We start from the raw sequence: 19,076 nt of genomic DNA, 5'->3' as shown, positions 1-19,076 counted from the left end.
TATTGCTTACTTTACTCGATAAAGTAGGAAGCAAGGTTACTAGCTATGAGTGAGGAGTGGAAGAAGGCATTAGAGACTTGATGAGAGAAAAGAAGCCATGAAAGAGTTATTCAAAAGTGTGTGAGGTTTATTGGACTAGGGAAAGGATGTCTGCCAGGAGCTTTAAAGGGCCACCTGAGGTTAGTGATCAGAAATTCAAAGTGAGACAAGCCATTATATTCAACAGCATGGGTGCAGGCAGAGAGCAGTGGGAAGCTGGATTTAACCAGAGTCATGGTTTAGCAAAGTGAACACAACAACCTGGGAGAGAGACAGGGGAACTTAGGGAGTGCCCAAAGGCATTATAACATTAATAGAGATCCTCCTCCAGTGAATGTCACCAGCCTCTCAGTTGCTCAACTGAGAAACCTTGACCTTTTCCTCAACCCCTAACACCCAAACACCAAGTCCTATTTATTTCACCTCCTAAATATCTCCTCCTTTCCTCATTGGATTAAGCTACTGTAATTTGTCTTCATGTTTATATCATTTCCCCCATAGCAGCCAGAGGTGATGTTTCAGAAATTGCAAGCCTGATCATGTAACTCCCTGCTTACAAGTTTCCAACAGCTTCTTACTGCCCTTAATGTGAAATGACTCACAATACCTTGGCTATGGCCAACTCTCCTGCCTCTTTTTTGGCTTATATTTTTCCTTCTTCCCCATATGGCAGCCCTACTCTCTTCTTTCAATTCTTCTAAGTCAGTCATCTCTGAGGGTGCATATACCCCCAGAGGATGCCCAAGATGATTCACTGGGATGAGGGAAAAAATATTAGAACTTCCTTCTATATTTATTTGTGATTACATATTTTTAATTTCTGTGATTATATATATTGAAAATGTGTAAACCAGTAGTACATGGATACACTTTATAAATACATATACATATATTAGAGTAGTGCTCAAAAATGTTTTATTATGCACATGCAGTTGTAAGAATATGTACAGAGACCACATGGACCATTTACCTAGTTTCACACAAACTTGCATCTTTCAAAACTATGATCATAACCTTGATATTAATATTGATTTAATTCACTGATCTTATTAAGATTTTCCCAGTTCTTGTATTCATGCGTGTGTACGTATTTTAACTCTATGGAATGTTATCACATAAATAAGTTGTTATATTCACCGCCACAGTAAAGATACAGGACAAGTCCATTATTACAAGGGCACTTCAAGTGGCTCTTCTATAGTCACCTCCTAACCCCCATACCCTGTTCCTGACTCCTGCCAGCCACTAATCTGTTCTCCATTTCTATAATGTTGTCATTTCAAGAAAATTATGTACAAGAAATCATGCAGTAGTAACCTTTTAGGATTGGCATTTTTCACTCACCATACTTCTTGGGCAATTCATCTAAGCTATTGTATCAATAGTTGGTTCATTTTTATTGCTGAGTGGTATTCCACAGATGAAGGTACCACAATTTGCTTAACCATTCACCAGCTGAGGACATGTAGATTATTTCCAGTTTGGAGCTATTATTCATAAAACAACTAATGATGTTGAATATTAAAAAAATGTTTTATTGACAAAGGAAGACAATCGAAAAAGCTTGTAGACCATAACCCTAATGTTTCAGGTCTTTCTTACCTCAAGATCTTCTGTCTTACCCATCTCTCCTTTTAGAACCTCTCCCTGCTTTTCTCTAGCTAACTCTTGAACTCCAGAGAAAGTGTTAAAAGTCTTCCCTAACCCCCAGACCAGGGGTACCTCCACCTGTTTTTTTGCCCCCAATGCCCCTGGCACTTTCCCCCGAAGCCCACTGTACCTGATATTTTCTATCTGCCCCTCCAGATCTACTCTCCACCCTTCTTCATTCTGCTCTCAGCCCAAGACTACAACAAATCTCCTTAGTCCTCTGTGTTCCAGTTGACTTTGATTTCTAGGGAGCCCTTGCAGGGGAAGGAAAGAGAGAGAGGGCCTAATCTTATTCCCCCAGCCCCTCACTGTAAGGCTGACTCAGGAAACTTATGTGTCTAGAAGGAAAGCCTCAGCTTCCCTCTACACAACACTATCTTCCTAGGTTTTAATATCTGCTCCCTTCCCTTTGTCCCCTTGGTCCTGTAGATGTATTTTGCTTTGTCTAATCTAGGTTTTGAAATTTGAATTAGTTGTCGACACTTAATAATGGGAAGATTTTGCATAAAATTTCAGATATCTGGCTTCTCTTGAAAAGAAATCAGAAGAAGGTTTGACAACACTGAGCCTGCATTCCAAATAGTAACCAAATAGTGTGGCCTTGAGTAGAGCCACCGCTTCCACTGGGGCAGCTACTCTTAAGGATTCACCATCACCAGTGACTCCCTGTTGCATACAGTAATCTTGCTTTGCTATTACCACCCTGGCACTGGGAGTCATGGTTTAAAGAATGTGTTGCCTGCTAGGTAGGTCCTGTGTCAGACTTCTCATCAGATTTGGAGAAAGGGCATGGCTGGCCTCTCCCATCTGTCTGCTTTACTCTCTCTCCCCTTGCACCACCTACAGCGTCCTCTCTCTGGGATTTCTATCATTCTATCATCCCCTCCTAGACCCCACTTGCTCCTAGGCTTGCTGCTCCTCTCCGCACTTCTCACACCCTGCCAGAGTGCCTTTTTTTTTTTTTTTTTTTGAGACAGAGTCTCACTCTGTCACCCAGGCTAGAGTGCAGTGGCGCAATCTCGGCTCACTGCAACCTCTGCCCCCTGGGTTCAAGCAATTCTCCTGCCTCAGCCTCGCGAGTAGCCAGGAGTACGGGCAGCTGCCACCGTGCCCGGCTAATTTTTTGTATTTTTAGTAGAGGCAGGGTTTCAATTTCACCATCTTGACTAGGCTGGTCTTGAACTCTTGACCTCGTGATCCACACGCCTCGGCCACCCAAAGTGCTGGGATTACAGGTGTGAGCCATCACACCCGGCTCAGAGTGCTCTTCTTAAATGGGACTCAGATTACAACCCTCTCTCTTAAAACCTTGCTAGATTTTCTCATTGCCCTATAGTTAAAGCCTGCATTTCTAAATCAATCTCCTGGCTTATCTGACCTTTACCTACTACCAGGCTGATCTGGGGCCACTCCTCCTCATTCTGCTTTTCCAGAACAGTGGGTTCCTCAAGCACACATCTTATGTCTCGCCTGGGCAGCATACTTGCCAAGCTCCTGGGCCAAGTATGAGGCCTCTCTCCTCACTTCCTGGTCACAACCTGAGTGCCCTTACCCAGATAGTGCCTTTCCATTCTGTGTCTGTATCTCTTCCTAATAGGTGCTATACTTGTAAGAAGGGATTTTTTTTCCAGTCTGTCTGTCATTGGACTGTGAGAACAGTGTTCATCTTTTTCACTGCCTGATTTATAGTAGGTGCTCATTGAACATTTATTGAAAGAACAGATTTAGAGATCTAGCTCTTCATGGAATAGCAGTTTCTACTACTTAGTGACAATGTGGAATACCAGGGCTTCTAAAGTGTTTAGTAGGATCATACATTTATGCTATGAGGCCTGCCTGTAGGGTGATTGCACATGAGGTGAGGCCATCGGGGCACCTACGGCAGAGGATTTAAGGAAGCTTTCACCCTTACAATGCCTCTCCTGCCACACTCTAGACCTGGCTCTGGGAGGGAAGCCTTTGCTAAGAACCATGAAAGGACAAGAGAAAAAGAAAATTAGGATGGTGCTAAAGGGAGATTTGTGATGGCAGCCTGACACCCACCACCTGATTCTTGAACACTCACTGTGGATAGAATGGTGTATGGTGGCCATAGGGAGGAGAGGGCAGCAGAATGATGATACCTTAACTGACATCTGAGTATGTGATGGGAGAACTGAGGAGAAGCAGGGGGTTCTTCTACAGGAAATCGAAGGGTGGAATTCATTATTCTAGCCCTTAAAACAACAGCTTACCCAACAGGTTACACAAAACCAGGTTTCTGTTTCAGATAAACAGGTAAAGGAACTCTTAATCCTAAAGACTGAAAAGTAGAAAAGAAAGGGAAGAAGAGTGCCCCAGGATTGCCATTGCAGGTTCTTTTTTCTGGGGCTGATTGCCAGCTGAGCTTATTCAAACCCCAGAGCAAACACTCTGCTCCTGCTCTCGTAGAGCCGCCCTCCTGCCGTTCAGTATTGCCTCTTGCGATGAAGGGCTGGTTCAGCAGACACCAGTGAACCCTTTTCCATTCCAGAAGCCCCAGTGGACCTACTTTAATATACCAATAACACTCCTATTTTAAACTAGCTGTATCTATTTTCGTGCTAATAATCACAGTGCCAAAGTTCTTTAAAGCAGTTATTTTGTAAGTAGGTCAAACAGGTACTTTGGGATCCTGTTCTGTCTGTTTACTGGCCGGGTAACCTCTTTGTTATCTAATTCAAAGTCCGGTAAGGTTTGAACCAAAACAAAAAATGAATGATGTTTCACTTGTAGTCAAGATTCATTCATTTTCTAACATTAATCATTTTCATTACACAATAAGTCTATGTTCATGACAAAAAAATAGAAAATACAAATAAGCAAAACTAAATTGAAAGGAAAACTATCTGTGATCTGCCAATTAGAAAATCTCTATTCTAAACGTTTTGGTAAATATGCTACCAGATTTTTATCTATGCAAACGTGTATTTGTATTTTTCCTCACTTGTCTATTGAACACCTTTTCATCTTAATTAGCTAGCATCATTATTTTTGATAGCTTCATGGTGTGCCATTATAAAATTAGATGTACCACACTTTAAGTATCTCTCTTGCTGGATACTTAAGCTATTCCCAATATCACAGAAGTCTTTTTATACATACATCCTTGTACATGCATCAGATTCTTTAAGATTGCCAAAGGTGAAGTGGTTGGGTCCCAGGGTGCAACTGTTTTTTAGCATTTCAATACATAATATAAAAGTACAGTCTAGAACCATTGTACCAACTAATGCTCCCACCAGCAGCACATTGCAGTGTTGATTTCCTCCTGGTCTCACCAGCACTCTGTCAACACTGGGTACTGGTGCGTCATGTACATGACATTATATGCCAGGCACTGAGAGTGAATTAAAACAGTTCATGTTGGGAATGGGGCAAGAGAGGGAGATAAACAAGGGAGTTGACATCTACAGACCAGTTAGCTGAGATTACAGTACATTAGAGCTCCAAATGCACAGAATCTGAACATCACGTTCATCCTAGGACAAGTGTTACAGAGGCTTCCTGAAGAGGTTCTTTCTGAGGCTCACCTTGAAGGATCATCAGGAGTTAATGATGAGTGTATTAAGCCATTCTCGCATTTCTATAAAGAGATGCCTGAAATTGAGTAATTTTTTTTTTTCTGAGACGGAGTCTTTCTTTGTCACCTAGACTGGAGAGCAGTGGCGCGAACTTGGCTCACTGCAACCTCTGCCTCCCCAGGTTCAAGCGATTCTCCTGCCTCAGCCTCCCGAGTAGCTGGGATGACAGGCATCTGCCACCGGGCCTGTCTAATTTTTGTATTTTTAGTAGAGATGGGGTTTCACCATGTTGGCCAGGCTGGTCTCAAACTCCTGACCTTATGATCCTCCCACCTTGGCCTCCCAAAGTGCTGGGATTACAGGCGTGAGCCGCCGCACCCAGCCAAAATTGAGTAATTTATAAGAAAAAACTGTTTTATTAGCTCATGACTCTGCTGGCTGTACAGGAAGCGTGGTGGCATCTGCTTCTATAGAGGCCTTAGGAAGCTCCAATCATGGTGGAAGGTGGAAGGCACATCACACTGTGAAAGCAGGAGCGAGAGTCAGGGGAACATGCCACAAGATCCCATCACTTTTAAAGAACCAGATCTCACGTGAACTCAGAGCGAGAGCTCACTTATCACTAAGGAGATGGCCCAAGCCATTCGTGAGACATCGGCGCCCATGACCCAAACACCTCCCACCAGACCCCACCTCCAACAGTGGGGATTACATTTCAATGAGATTTGGGTGGGGACAAATGTCCAAACTATATCGATGAGTAAAGAACAAGAGTAAGGAACAGGGAAGCAGTGATGGAGAGAATGATCCAGGTAGAGAAAAGTTTCCAGGCATGAATGTCCAGCACCTTTTCAGGGAGCAACAAAAAGTTCTGTAATGGTTGCAATAAAGGGTGCGTGGGGTATTGGGGATGGTGGACAGGAATGATGGACAGTGAGGCTGATGAGATGCGCTGGGTCTCATCAAGAAGTGTCCTCCGGGCTTAGCAAAGGAGCTCTAACTTTATCTGGAAACTTTCCTTGGGAGGTAGGATTTGGCATCAAAACCTGTGTGTGGAAGACTCACACTGATCCAAGGGAAGGGCACTGATGCTGGGCTCAAGCATTGCTTTGTCATTCCCTGATGAGCTCTGTGAGCTTGGGAATGTGTCTAGTAAAGGAAAGGAGCTGATCCAGGTCCTCTTGAATTCTGGCACAGTTTTTTACTTTTTTTCTTTGCAGAAAAGGTGGCCATTAAGATCCTGGACAAGACCAAGTTAGACCAGAAAACCCAGAGGCTACTATCCCGAGAAATCTCCAGCATGGAAAAGCTGCACCATCCCAACATCATCCGCCTTTACGAAGTCGTGGAGACCCTATCCAAGCTGCACTTGGTGATGGAATATGCCGGGGGTGGGGAGCTGTTCGGAAAAATTAGCACTGAGGGGAAGCTCTCTGAACCAGAAAGCAAGCTCATCTTCTCCCAGATTGTGTCTGCCGTGAAGCACATGGTGAGCAGGGGTGACGAGTGAGAACCTTGTTCCCATTCCACCGACATTGGGAGAACAGGGCTTTAGGTTACCAAGCCTCAAGTGTCTCAGAGGGCTTTTGTCCTACAAAACAGACAGTAGTCCCTTCTGAGAGTCAGAAGTCTGGCTGGGATCATGCTCCTTGCCTGTGAAGCAATATCCAGGGATGTCCAGTTACACATCAACCTCCTAGCTTCTGCAGACGTTGGCAGGACTCACTGGGAGCATCTGATGAATATCGCCCACTCCCTGGCCATACCCATTTCTCCAACCTCATCTTCCACTATCTGGATAGCTGGCTCCTCACTGCTTCTTGGTTTTGCTTTCCTATTTCTGTCTAGGATGCCCTCATATGACATCTCACATTCTAAATCCTATTCATACTTCATGCCCAGCTCAGTTCATTCTCTCTCCCTCTCCCACCCCCCGCCCCATGTGTGTGTATGTGAGAGAGAGATGTTCTTCAATCTCACATCAGTAATACTGATATTTTGCCTTCAGTAAGATCCCCTAGCTCTTATTGCCTCTGTGCCCAGTAGATTAACACTTGGTTCTGTCTTCCTTCTTTCCTTCGTTCCTTCCTTCCTTCCTTCCTTCCTTCCCTCCTTCCTTCCTCTTTCTCTCTTTCTCTCTTTCTCTCTTCTTTCTTTCTCTCTTTCTTTCTCTCTTTTTTCTTTTTCTTTCTCTTTCTTTCTTTTTCCTTCTTTCCTTTCTCTTTCTTTCTCTCTCTCTTTCTTTCTTTCTTTCTTTTCTTTCTTGCCTGCCTTCCTTCCTTTCTCTCTCTCTTTCTTTCTTTCTTTCTTTCTCTCTTTCTTTCTCTTTCTTTCTTTCTTTTTTTTTTTTAGACAGTCTTGCTCTGTTACCCAGGAGTGCAGTGGCATGATCCTGGCTCACTGCAACATCCACCTCCTGGGTTCAAGCGATTCTCCTGACTCAGCCTCCCAAGTAGCTGGGATTATGGGCATGTGCCACGATGCCTGGCTGATTTTGTATTTTTAATAGAAATGAAGTTTCACCGTGTTGGTCAGGCTGGTCTCGAACTCCTGACCTCAAGTGATCCACCTGCCTCGGCCTCCCAAAGTGGTGGGATTACAGGCGTGAGTCACCGTGCCTGGTTGGTTGTGTCATTCTTACTTTAGTTCTTTGGTTACTTCTTTAGATAAATCTGGACTCCTAATGCACACTCTATAGTTCCCCCAAGAACTGGCTCTTTTGCTGCCTCCTTATTTTTGGCCATATTGCTGGCCATACAGGAGGAACCTGACTTGCAGACCTGACTATCACTTTTACTACCAAAAGTTTTGGTCAGTCACCCTCTTTACTCAGATCCCAGTTGAATGGATCTGTCAGAAAAGAGACACTTGTCTAGGGTCTATATTAGTTAAGAGGCTATTTGTAATTCGCTTCTCGGCCTGCATGGTGTGGGAGCAAGAACGGGATCAGTGAGCCACAGTGAACCCCATTATATGCCAGGCACTGAAAAAGTCAAATAAAACAGTCCATGCTGGCAATGGGGAAAAGAGGAAGAATTTGCAAGGGAATTCATGATGTAGAGGGCCCAAAATAGCAGTAGGGAAGGAGAGGAGGAAGAAAAATAAGTGAGCCAGGGAGAAGAACTTGACTGTAGTGGTGGTGGGTGTTTCAGACCTGTGATATATGACCAGTCATCATTTAAGTGGCTTTGGGCTGTGGTGAGCTTTCCCAGGGCCAGAGAATAAGCCAGATCCATACCAAGAAATAGAACAGATGGGCAGAGTCTTCCACATTCTACTTGGAAGAGTAACCTGGTGGGAGAATAGAAGAGAATCCAGCAATAGAGGGTACAGACGTTAGTCTTCAGCAGCTCTACTCCCTGCCATTTCTCCAACTCTTTGCAAACAGGAAGTGTGTTTCATAGCCATAGATCCACATCTTATTTTTTTAATATATCAAGACCATGCTGAGCACGGTTCTCATCATATATAGTTAGCATCACATCTAGTTCTCACCACAGCCTATGGTTATCAGTATCCCACTTTACGAAGAAGGAAACTGACATTCACAGTACCCAACTGGTATAGTTGAACCTGGAATTGACCAGACTGTCCCCTCCAAAGCCTAGATTCTTATTCCAGGAGGGCCATCAAGAAAGGTGACAAACACAAAGCCATTTTCCCAGAGCCCTTGGGACTGAACAGGTCAAGGGTCCTCTGAAGACTCTCTGGATTCAGGATGCAAGGGTGGGAGTGCAGCACGTGCCCACAATCCACAGTGTGTTCTGTGGCTAGATCCTTGCCAAATGCAACCACCTCCCTTCTGCTGAATTCTGTAAAGATAAAAGAGTCTACACCAAAAAGCATGGCCGGAAAGTTACGGGAGGGCTCCAAGCTTTCCTGGTCTTGGCCCTGGTCAAACAATCCATCAGCCAGAAAAACCCATGTAGGACCTCAACAACTAAGGATTACTGTTTCATTGTATTTCAGAATGTGTAGTTTCATAAGATCTGGATCTTATTTCTGGTGTTAGTTTCTCAGTCCACATGTGTGGAACAGACTTCAACCCTTACCACACAGAATAGGAACTTTGGTCTATTTGGGGAGGTGTGGGCATTACGTTGGGCTAAAAGTTATGACAGGGTTTGCTATCACGACTTAAGTTGATCCTCACTGAATTTGTTATTCCACCATCATTATCTCACTGTTTCAGAGCAACTTACACACTTTTTATTTTGGCATTTTACTGTAAAAATGACTGTTCTCTATGTCTTCTTCCACAGCATGAAAACCAAATTATTCACAGAGATCTGAAAGCAGAAAATGTATTCTATACCAGTAATACTTGTGTGAAGGTGGGCGATTTTGGATTCAGCACAGTAAGTAAAAAAGGTGAAATGCTGAACACTTTCTGTGGGTCTCCTCCCTATGCTGCACCTGAACTCTTCCGGGACGAGCACTACATCGGCATTTACGTGGATATCTGGGCCTTGGGGGTGCTTTTGTACTTCATGGTGACTGGCATCATGCCATTTCGGGCAGAAACTGTGACCAAACTAAAAAAGAGCATCCTTGAGGGCACATACAGTGTACCGCCCCACGTGTCAGAGCCCTGCCACCGACTCATCCGAGGAGTCCTTCAGCAGATTCCCATGGAGAGGTACGGGATCGACTGCATCATGAATGATGAATGGATGCAAGGGGTGCCATACCCTACACCTTTGGAACCTTTCCAACTGGATCCCAAACATTTATCGGAAACCGGCACTCTCAAGGAAGAAGAAAATGAAGTCAAAAGCACTTTAGAGCATTTGGGCATTACAGAAGAGCATATTCGAAATAACCAAGGGAGAGACGCTCGCAGCTCAATCACAGGGGTCTATAGAATTATTTTACATAGAGTCCAAAGGAAGAAGGCTTTGGAAAGTGTCCCAGTCATGATGCTACCAGACCCTAAAGAAAGAGACCTCAAAAAAGGGTCCCGTGTCTACAGAGGGATAAGACACACATCCAAATTTTGCTCGATTTTATAAATTGCACTAGACTGCTTATAATTAACCGAGATCATTATTGCTGCTTCTAAATTTTTTTCAAGGACAACTTGAGTGGAGACATTTTTGTAATTTTTAAATAAACTTAAATTTGAGATATGCATTTTTTTCTCCAAAAGGTCTATTAGCTCGGATTCTGGCTTGATTTGGGATCTTGTTTTATTATCAAATTTCAGCATTCATTCAATCAAGAAATATTTTTCCAGTGCCTCCTGTGTGCCAGACACTATTTAAGGTGCTACAGAAATAGCAAGAAATAAATAGGCAAGGTCCCTCCTCTCATGTGTGGGACATTCTAGCCCAGGACAAAGGTACTAACAAGTACATTTTTTAAAAAAGAAAAAGATCAGTGATAGATGCTATGCAGAGAATCCAAAAAGGGTGATCTGATATCAGAGGCTTGCTACTTTGGATTAGTCATTAAGGAAGGTCACTTTGAGTACATATCAGTTTAAGATCTGAATGAGAAGCAGGAGTGACTCTTACAAAATGCCAGAGCATTCCAGGCAGCTAGGGGTTTCAGACTCAGTTCCCCTCAAAACAGAGCCTAAGACAAATGATTCCATGTAGAGCAGTTTATTTGGGAAGTGATCCCAGAGCACAGGAGTGAAGTACCGGGGAAACAGTGAAAGCTAATACACAGACACATTAGCAAGTTGGCTAGTGCTACAGTTTCTGGTACTTGGTTTTGCAGGATCCTCAGAGGAGCCTGATGAAACACATCTCAGGTGTCTGCCCTGGGTATGGAAGGGGAAAGCATTTAACCACAAGCTTTTGCTCACCGCTGATCAAGGGTGGCCCTTGGTGTCATTTGCCCTGCACTTCCAGATTGGGCTGTGTGAGTGTCAAGTGGGTTCCCTATGCTTCCCTTGCCTTCATGTCAGAGAAGTCTTGGAGCAGGAGGGAAGAGGTACACCACCAGTATGATACCTCCTTTCTGTGCCTGCTTGTCCACTGGCATGGGGAGCCCAAAGTGACCATGTGACACTTGTAGATTTCAATTCACTGGAACCCTTATCAAGTCCCCTGATGAAAGCATCCCTGATCCCCTGGGAACCAAACCTTTTAATTTAGCCTAGATTGTAGAAAAAAAGAATAGAAATTAATCAAGTGCGTCACCAATTGCGTGATGGTGACAGGGGTCAATCTACTTCCACCTAGTGGTTTCCAGACCTGTGTGTTTTAATGATAGGGACATGTATCAGTCATTATTAAAGCACATTACCGAATCCTGGAGGACAGCACCCCAACCCTGCAGGCTGCTGTCTCATCTCCGGTGTCTTAGCTGAACCATTCCATTGTTCTGCTTATGTTGGCTGCTTCTGGTGTTGAGGTAAGATGAGGGGATCCCGTTGTTATGTGCCCATCGCACCACCTCCTTTATCAAAAAAGTGGTCCTTGAGGCAATGTTTGAGATATCATAACAGTGAATCAGGTATTCTGTATGTCTTAGTGTGCTTGTATGGAAAGACACATTGCAGGCAGAAAAGGCAAACCCGTACCCTGAGATGTCAATTCCAATAAGGATGACTCATTCCTGGGCCCATCTGAATTCGTGACTCCATGGATCTGATAACGCCCAGCTCATATGTTAACAGCTCTGTTTACCTAGTCCTTGGTATCTCATAATTTGGTTCTCAGCCTCCACTGGGGCCCAGTAGCACATCAGGAGTCTGAGTAGTTCTCTGTTGCAGGAAGCATGGCGTTACTCCAGGATCCTACAGAGTTGTGCTGTTATCTCCTATTGGGGCTTTCCAGAGGCCCCGCACAATATTTCTAACTGCCACATACACGGCCTGAATAGCAGTTTGTTCAGAAGCCAAAACTGCTGTAATCTTTTTTTTTTTTTTTTTTTTAAATGGGATCCACTTGAAACTGGCATTAAATGGGTGAGAGGAATACACCAAATACAATATATGTGCTTCCAAAGTCCAGAGGGACCTACTAAATCCTATGCCTCTATCTTAGTGTTAAGAGGTTGGAAGATACAAGAAATTGTTCTTTACTATAGAAGAAATATCTAGGCATGCCTCAACTCATTGGTCTTCTAAACTCTTCATCAATGTGGCATGCCCCAGATTCTTCATAGAGTCTATAATCCACACTCCGGCACATGTAAGCCTTACTAGGGCATTTGTAATACTTGCCGCTTCCTGATAGCCAATTCCCCTAGCATGCTGTCACAATATAGTGGGCTGGCATGATGTCCTGTAGAATGTAAAGATGATCAAGGTCCTTTTGGATTATATTGTGATATAGAAAAGGAGATTTAAGATTTTTGGGGGCAACAGAGTAAATGAGAATCGCCGTCCATGCCAGAGAAATGTGAACTGCTTTTGATCCTCCTTTCTGATGGAAATTTAGAAGAGTGAATTTGCCAAATCAATAGCTGCATATCAAATGCCAGAGGATGCCAGTAAAGATACCACATCCAATACAGCAGCTACAACTGAGACTAGCAGTAGTCCGCCATCATTCTCCATTATCTATCTGCTCTTTTTCAGGAGTCTGATGGTAACTTATATGAGATTATGATGGAGCCCATTACGCTTGCATCCCTAAAATTTTTTGATGGTGACACTGATGTCTGCCATTCCTCATGTGGATTGCTCATAATTTATTAACATGGCCAGGGAGAGGTTTCCTCTTCCTCCCATAATGGTTGTTACTTCACAGGTCTAAGACCTCCATGGGGATCTAAGTATATTGATCCCAAATATATACTTAGAGATTGGGAAAATAATTGCAAAATGGGAACCATTATGTGATAGACTGGCCAGGACTCCCTTTATCATATGGTTTCCATAACCCCTCATCTACATACAAAGCCATAATAGTATCCAGTTCTGAAAAATTCTGGGCATGTACATCATATATACTTGTGAAAGCAAGGCCTTTCCTCAAGACCAGTCCTCCTCTTCATTGTGCACTGGATCTGTAAATTGACTTAGATCTAGAAGCTGATGAAGAGACCGTGATTTTCCCATTGTGACAGGCTACCTTAGCTTTACGCTCACCAGTTTTCCTTGTTTTTTCTTTTTTTGGTCATACTAGTCAAGTAACATACCAGTCAGCTGTCTCCCAAAATTCCATGATTTATTAGCCATTGTCACAAAGCCCTGCAGATCAAGGCAGCCTGATTGATTTCCACTCCAGCCTTACTGTTTATTTTATTTTATTTTATTTTATTTTATTTTATTTTATTTTTTTTGAGGCGGAGTCTCGCTCTGTCGCCCAGGCTGGAGTGCAGTGGCGCGATCTCGGCTCACTGCAAGCTCCGCCTCCCGGGTTCCCGCCATTCTCCTGCCTCAGCCTCCCGAGTAGCTGGGACTACAGGCGCCGCCACCACGCCCGGCTAGTTTTTTGTATTTTTAGTAGAGACGGGGTTTCACTGTGTTAGCCAGGATGGTCTCGATCTCCTGACCTCGTGATCCGCCCGTCTCGGCCTCCCAAAGTGCTGGGATTACAGGCTTGAGCCACCGCGCCCGGCCTGTTTATTTTATTGTGTCCACCTTGCCTCTGACATTTAAGTGATAATACATGACCTCTACCATTCTAGTCTCATCATCATCTCCACTGATGATCTCATGCTCAATTCCGTGGCAGCATTTCTTACCATCAACACCTGCCTGCAATGGGCAGCCACCACTGAACTTTTCTTAGGTGCTGCCGCAACCCTCACCAGTGCATTCCTTTTTTAAAAAAATTAGTTTTTATTCATACACAATTGTATGTATTTATGGGGTACATGTGATATTCTGATACATGTATACAAGGCATAATGATCAAATCAGGGTATTTAGGATACCCCATAACCTCAAACATTTATCATTTTTTGGTGTTAGGAATACTTCAACTTTTCCAGCTATTTTGAAATATACAATAAATTATTGTTAACTACAGTCACCCTGCTGTGCTATCAAATAGTATAACTTATTCCTTCTAACTGTGTGTTTGCACCCATTAACCAACCTGTCTTCATCCTCCACCCCTACCATCCTTCTCAGCTTATTAGCACCATTCTACTCTCTACCTCCATGAGATCAACTTTTTAGCTTTTATATACAAGAACATGTGATATTTGTCTTTCTGTGCCTGGCTGATTTCACTTAACCTAATGACCTCCAGTTCCATCCATAATGCTGCAAATTACATGATTTCATTCTTATTTATTTATTTTTTTGAGACAGAGCCTCACTCTGTCACCCAGGGTGCAGTGGTGCCATCTCAGCTCACTGCAACCTCTGCCTCCCGGGTTCAAGTGATTATCCTGCCTCAGCCTCCCAGTAGCTGGGATTACAGTCGCCTGCCACCACACCCAGCTAATTTTTGTATTTTTAGTAGAGACGAGGTTTCACCATGTTGGCCAGGCTGGTCTCGAACTCCTAGCCTCAAGTGATCCACCCACCTTGGCCTCCCAAAGTGTTGGGATTACAGGCATGAGCCATCACCCCCAGCTGATTTCATTCTTCTTTATGGCTGAATATTCCATTGTGTTTATATACATTTTCTTTATCCATCCATCCATTGATGGAAACTTATGTTGGTCCCATCTCTGCTATTGTGAATAGTGCTGCAACACACATGGGAGAGCACAGGTATTGCTTTGATATACTCATTTCCTTTCCTTTGGATAAATTCCCAGTAGGTGGACTGCTGAATCCCACGATGGTTGTATTTTTAATTTTTTCAGAAACCTCTATATTGTCTTCCATAATGGCTGTACTAATTTACATTCCCAACTGTGTATAATAATTCCCTTTTCTCTAGAAAAATACAAAAAGAAAACAAAAAATTTCCTTTTCTCTGCATCCTCACCAGCATTTGTTATTGTCCTTTTGATAATAGTTATTCTAACTGGGGATGAGATGCTATCTCATTGTGGTTTTGATTTGCCTTTCCCTGATAATTAGTGATGTTGAACATTTTTCCACTCACTTGGCCATTTGTATGTCTTCTTTTGAGAAATGTCTTTTTAGGTCCTTTTCCTACTTTTTAGTGGGATTATTTGTTTTTTTTGCTGTTGAGTTCCCTGTATATTCTGGATATTAGTCCCTTGTCAGATGAAAAGTTTGCAAACCAGTGCATTTTATATTGCCTTAGTGATGGCAGTGTCTTCCTGAGGAACGTAGTTAGACGGTTGTTCAGTCTCACATAATGAATCCATTTTAACATTCACACCTCCTGGAACTTTCCAACCCTTTCTTCAATACTATACCAAGGCAGTTCCGCCATCTTCACCTCATTTACTGTGTGCTATAATAATATCCAAGCCTCAGCAGCCATCCCAACAGAATATTATGATCAAATTCAGGTGTTGTTCACTTCTAAGTCATAGGTAAACATTCCTATAGTAATTTTTTTTTTTTTTTTTTTTTTTTTTTGAGACTGAGTTTCACTCTTGTCGCCCAGGGTGGAGTGCAATGGAGCGATCTTGGCCCATCACAACCTCCCGGGTTCAAGTGATTCTCCTGCCTCAGCCTCCCAAGTAGCTGGAATTACAGGCATGCACCACCATGCCCAGTTAATTTTGTATTTTTAGTAGAGACGGGTTTTCTCTGTGTCGGTCAGGCTGGGCTCAAACTTCTGACCTTAGGTGATCCACCTGCCTCAGCCTCCCAAAGTGCTGGAATTACAAGCATGAGCCACCGTGCCTGGCTCCTATAGTAATCTTTCTTATCCTGCCTTATATTCTTCCCTCAACTTCCACCTCTGGCCTAACACCCTCAAAATCATTCACACACATTTCCCCTTGGTTACTGATAGTATATATCAGGTTCTGCAGCTCCTTCAGTATCTACACTATTTCCCCCCAGACAGGGGGTTGTATTTCTCCACTCAGGCTCTACTGAGAAGTCACCCTGGTTCTTGGTTTGGAGAATAGTAAGGTTTTTGGAAGAGAATGTGGAGGTCAAGAGCTGCCTCACTAGAAGCCTTGGCAGGGTCTTCAGGCAAGGGAGCATGAGCTCCTCCCGCCAGCCCCACATTAGGAAAATTCAGGTTTGCAATATTTTCAGGGTTATCCACTGTATTACTAACTAGGTCTCAGTGTCCCATTCTCTTCTTGTCAAACCTAAACTTTCATAAAGGAAAATTATCAAGACTTAGTATTTTCCAAACTTACAACTAGATACTGGGTCTATTTCAGGTCGTTTTCTCTCCACTGCAGGAGATAAGGCTCTCCTTCAACCTTGCCTTAAACTGACAGTTGGCTGACTTGAGCCTGTTATTTTGTTTTCCAGGCTTCTAAAGCAGTTAATAAAAGCTGGCCAAGTCCACAATCTTTATCACTGCCCCTCTACTGTTCAAGTGCCACAGGTACTACAAGATCCAATGCTTCATCTTCTACCTACACCTACAGATGACAGTGTCAGTGGTGATTGTGCTGCTCCTGCATGCCACAGGCTATAACCACTCTGCTTAACAACACTGCACCAGTGTTCTCCTGATGTCATCACAAATTCACAAACTTAGTGGCTTAAAACAACACAAATGTATCATCTTACAGCTCTGGGAGATAGAAGTTTGACATGAGTCTCAGTGGACTAAAATCAAGGTGTTTCCAGGGCTGTGCTCCTTTCTGGAGGCTCCAGGGGAAGAATCTATTTCCTTGTCTTGTTAACTTTCTAGAGGCTGCCTGCATTCCTTAGCTCATGGTCATCTTCCTTCATCTTCAAAGCCAGCAATATTGCATTTTTTTGGCCAACCTTCTGTAGTCACTCTCCCTTGACCACCAGCCAAGAAAGGTTCTCTGCTTTTAAAGACCCACATGGTAAGGTTGGGCCTACACAGACAATCCAGGATAATCTCCCCACCTCAAGGTTCTTAACCTTACTCACACCTGCTTCTGACATTTAAGGTAGCATATTCAGATTCTGGGAATGGACAACTTTGGTAGGGGCTGGGAGGGCATCATTCTGTAATGAGGTTTTGTCATTTGGTGGGTAAGCCAGCTCCGATCTCCCATCCTGAATGCCTGCTTTCTAGGGCCATTCTGGGTACCGATTGTCTTAGTTCGGATTCCCCCAAAAACAGAGCCTGAGAGAAAAGCTTGAATGAAAGTCATTTATTTGAGAAACGATATCAGGATGCAAAAGAGATGCACAGGGGTGAAACAAAAGAGGAAAGCCTATAAGGATGGTTATTGCCAAACCCGCCACAGAAGTCTCCTCCTCTTTTGAGGAGACTTATGAAATGCATTGCAGGGAGGCTGTCGTGAAAGGTATACAGCTAGAATTCAAAGAGATGTACTATCATATTCTCTGAGAACCTGGTCAAAGATTTCATGGAATTAGTTGCCACAGCAGTGACTGGAGTAGAAGGCAGGGCAGAGAAGATCTGAAGTGGGGCCCAACGTTTCTGATGCATAGATCAAAGGCTTAAGGCTGGAATAAACTTAGCATGTTTGAGGAATGCAAGAGAAGGGAGAGTGGGTGAAGACATACTAAACCTTGGTGAGTATGGTACTGAGTTGAAGCAGGCAGAGATCAGATCCCACAGGAGTCTGCAAGGCTGAATAAGGAATATGATACACAGAATGAATAGTGCTTACTACTGAATAAAGTAGTCCAATAAAGACATTCTTTTTATTATTAAAAGATAAAGCCCCAATATATAAACCATCTGAGGATTTCTAATCATAATCTTCAGCATCAAATTACTGCCTTTATAACATAATTGGGGAGATGAAAACAAAAATCACACATCAACTATTTTCTCCCACCACCAGTAAAGAAAAAATGAGGAACCTATGACTTAAGAGCAGTTGCTAGAAATCTTAAAAGAAAGGGTTCACTTTTATGTCAAGATTAGACAGCTTTAAATTATTTAAAGATCCTGTTACCCTTGCTCTATTGACTTCCACTTCAGTGTTTCTTTCAGGACACTCCAAACAGCAGACAAGAGATAAAGTGTTTCAACTGTGTCACAAGAGGACAGAAAGTGGCTGCATCTGTTTAGGTCTAGTGTCAATCTCAAACTTATTCATTAGTATCCATAAAAATAAAAACTTAGGACAAAAAGTGCACAAATAGAGGAAACACACATTCCATAAAAGAGAGGGCGAAAGATTGAACTCTTAAAGCCATACTAAATAATATCCTAGAATTTGCAAGCAGAAGTGACCTTAGAGAACACTAGCCTCTAAACGACCTAGAAAGTAAATTATTACTAAGTATGAAAGCCAGACATGACATGATGATAAAATATGAGCTGATCAGTATAAGAAAATATATAATTTGGTTTATTTCCTAATTCATAGAATCCTAAGAGTTGATAGTGCTCTTAGAGATCATCTAATCCAAAATTACTACCCATGCAGGGATTCCCTCTACAAAACCCCTGGGGATCTCTAGCAACATGGGACTTTTAGGTTGGAGGCTCTAGCTGGTAGTGGGCAGTTCTATGTTCACCACCAAATTTTCTCTTCTTTGATTGTCAGCCCTGAGTCCTAGCTTTTTTTAAGGAAAACAGTAACTCATTTCATAAATATTTATAGCAAAGTCTATACATGCTTGCCACCCAATTTGAGAGTTAATTTATTTGTTTCAAGTGTAAGAATAATTATCAGTGTAAATTCCTCCATTCTAGATGAAAAGCTCCTTAAAGAGAAGACCATACATCTGTACATTTTTAAATTTCTGCCTTAAACAGAGCACCTTGCTTATATTAGGATTTCAAATGTTTGTGAAATGATAAATGAATGGAATGAGTGAATGAACTGAAATGAAATTAATGCCCATATTTAAAAATAGAATAGTAGCTGATTTCTTGCCTAAGTTGTTAGTTCAAGAGTGAAAAAGAATACTCAAGTATC

General features: G+C 42.8%; 1 protein-coding gene across 2 annotated transcripts in view; it reads left to right on the top strand.

Moving 5' to 3' along the window:
- Window positions 1–10,364, top strand: part of NIM1K (NIM1 serine/threonine protein kinase) — a 56,800-nt gene extending 46,436 nt beyond the window's left edge. For both annotated transcript variants that reach the window (XM_009208363.3, XM_009208361.4), the window contains exons 3-4: window positions 6,452–6,720; window positions 9,494–10,364. In XM_009208363.3, coding sequence (XP_009206627.2) covers window positions 6,452–6,720; window positions 9,494–10,243 — 1,019 coding nt within the window. In that variant the 3' untranslated portion in view covers window positions 10,244–10,364. The remainder of the gene's footprint in view (window positions 1–6,451; window positions 6,721–9,493) is intronic.
- The last annotated feature ends 8,712 nt before the right edge of the window (window positions 10,365–19,076 follow it).

Source organism: Papio anubis, chromosome 5, assembly GCF_008728515.1.
Source record: "Papio anubis isolate 15944 chromosome 5, Panubis1.0, whole genome shotgun sequence".
In the NCBI taxonomy this organism is placed as follows: domain Eukaryota; kingdom Metazoa; phylum Chordata; class Mammalia; order Primates; family Cercopithecidae; genus Papio; species Papio anubis.
Note: the sequence above shows the minus strand (reverse complement) of the source record. Positions and strands in the feature narration are given on the sequence as shown.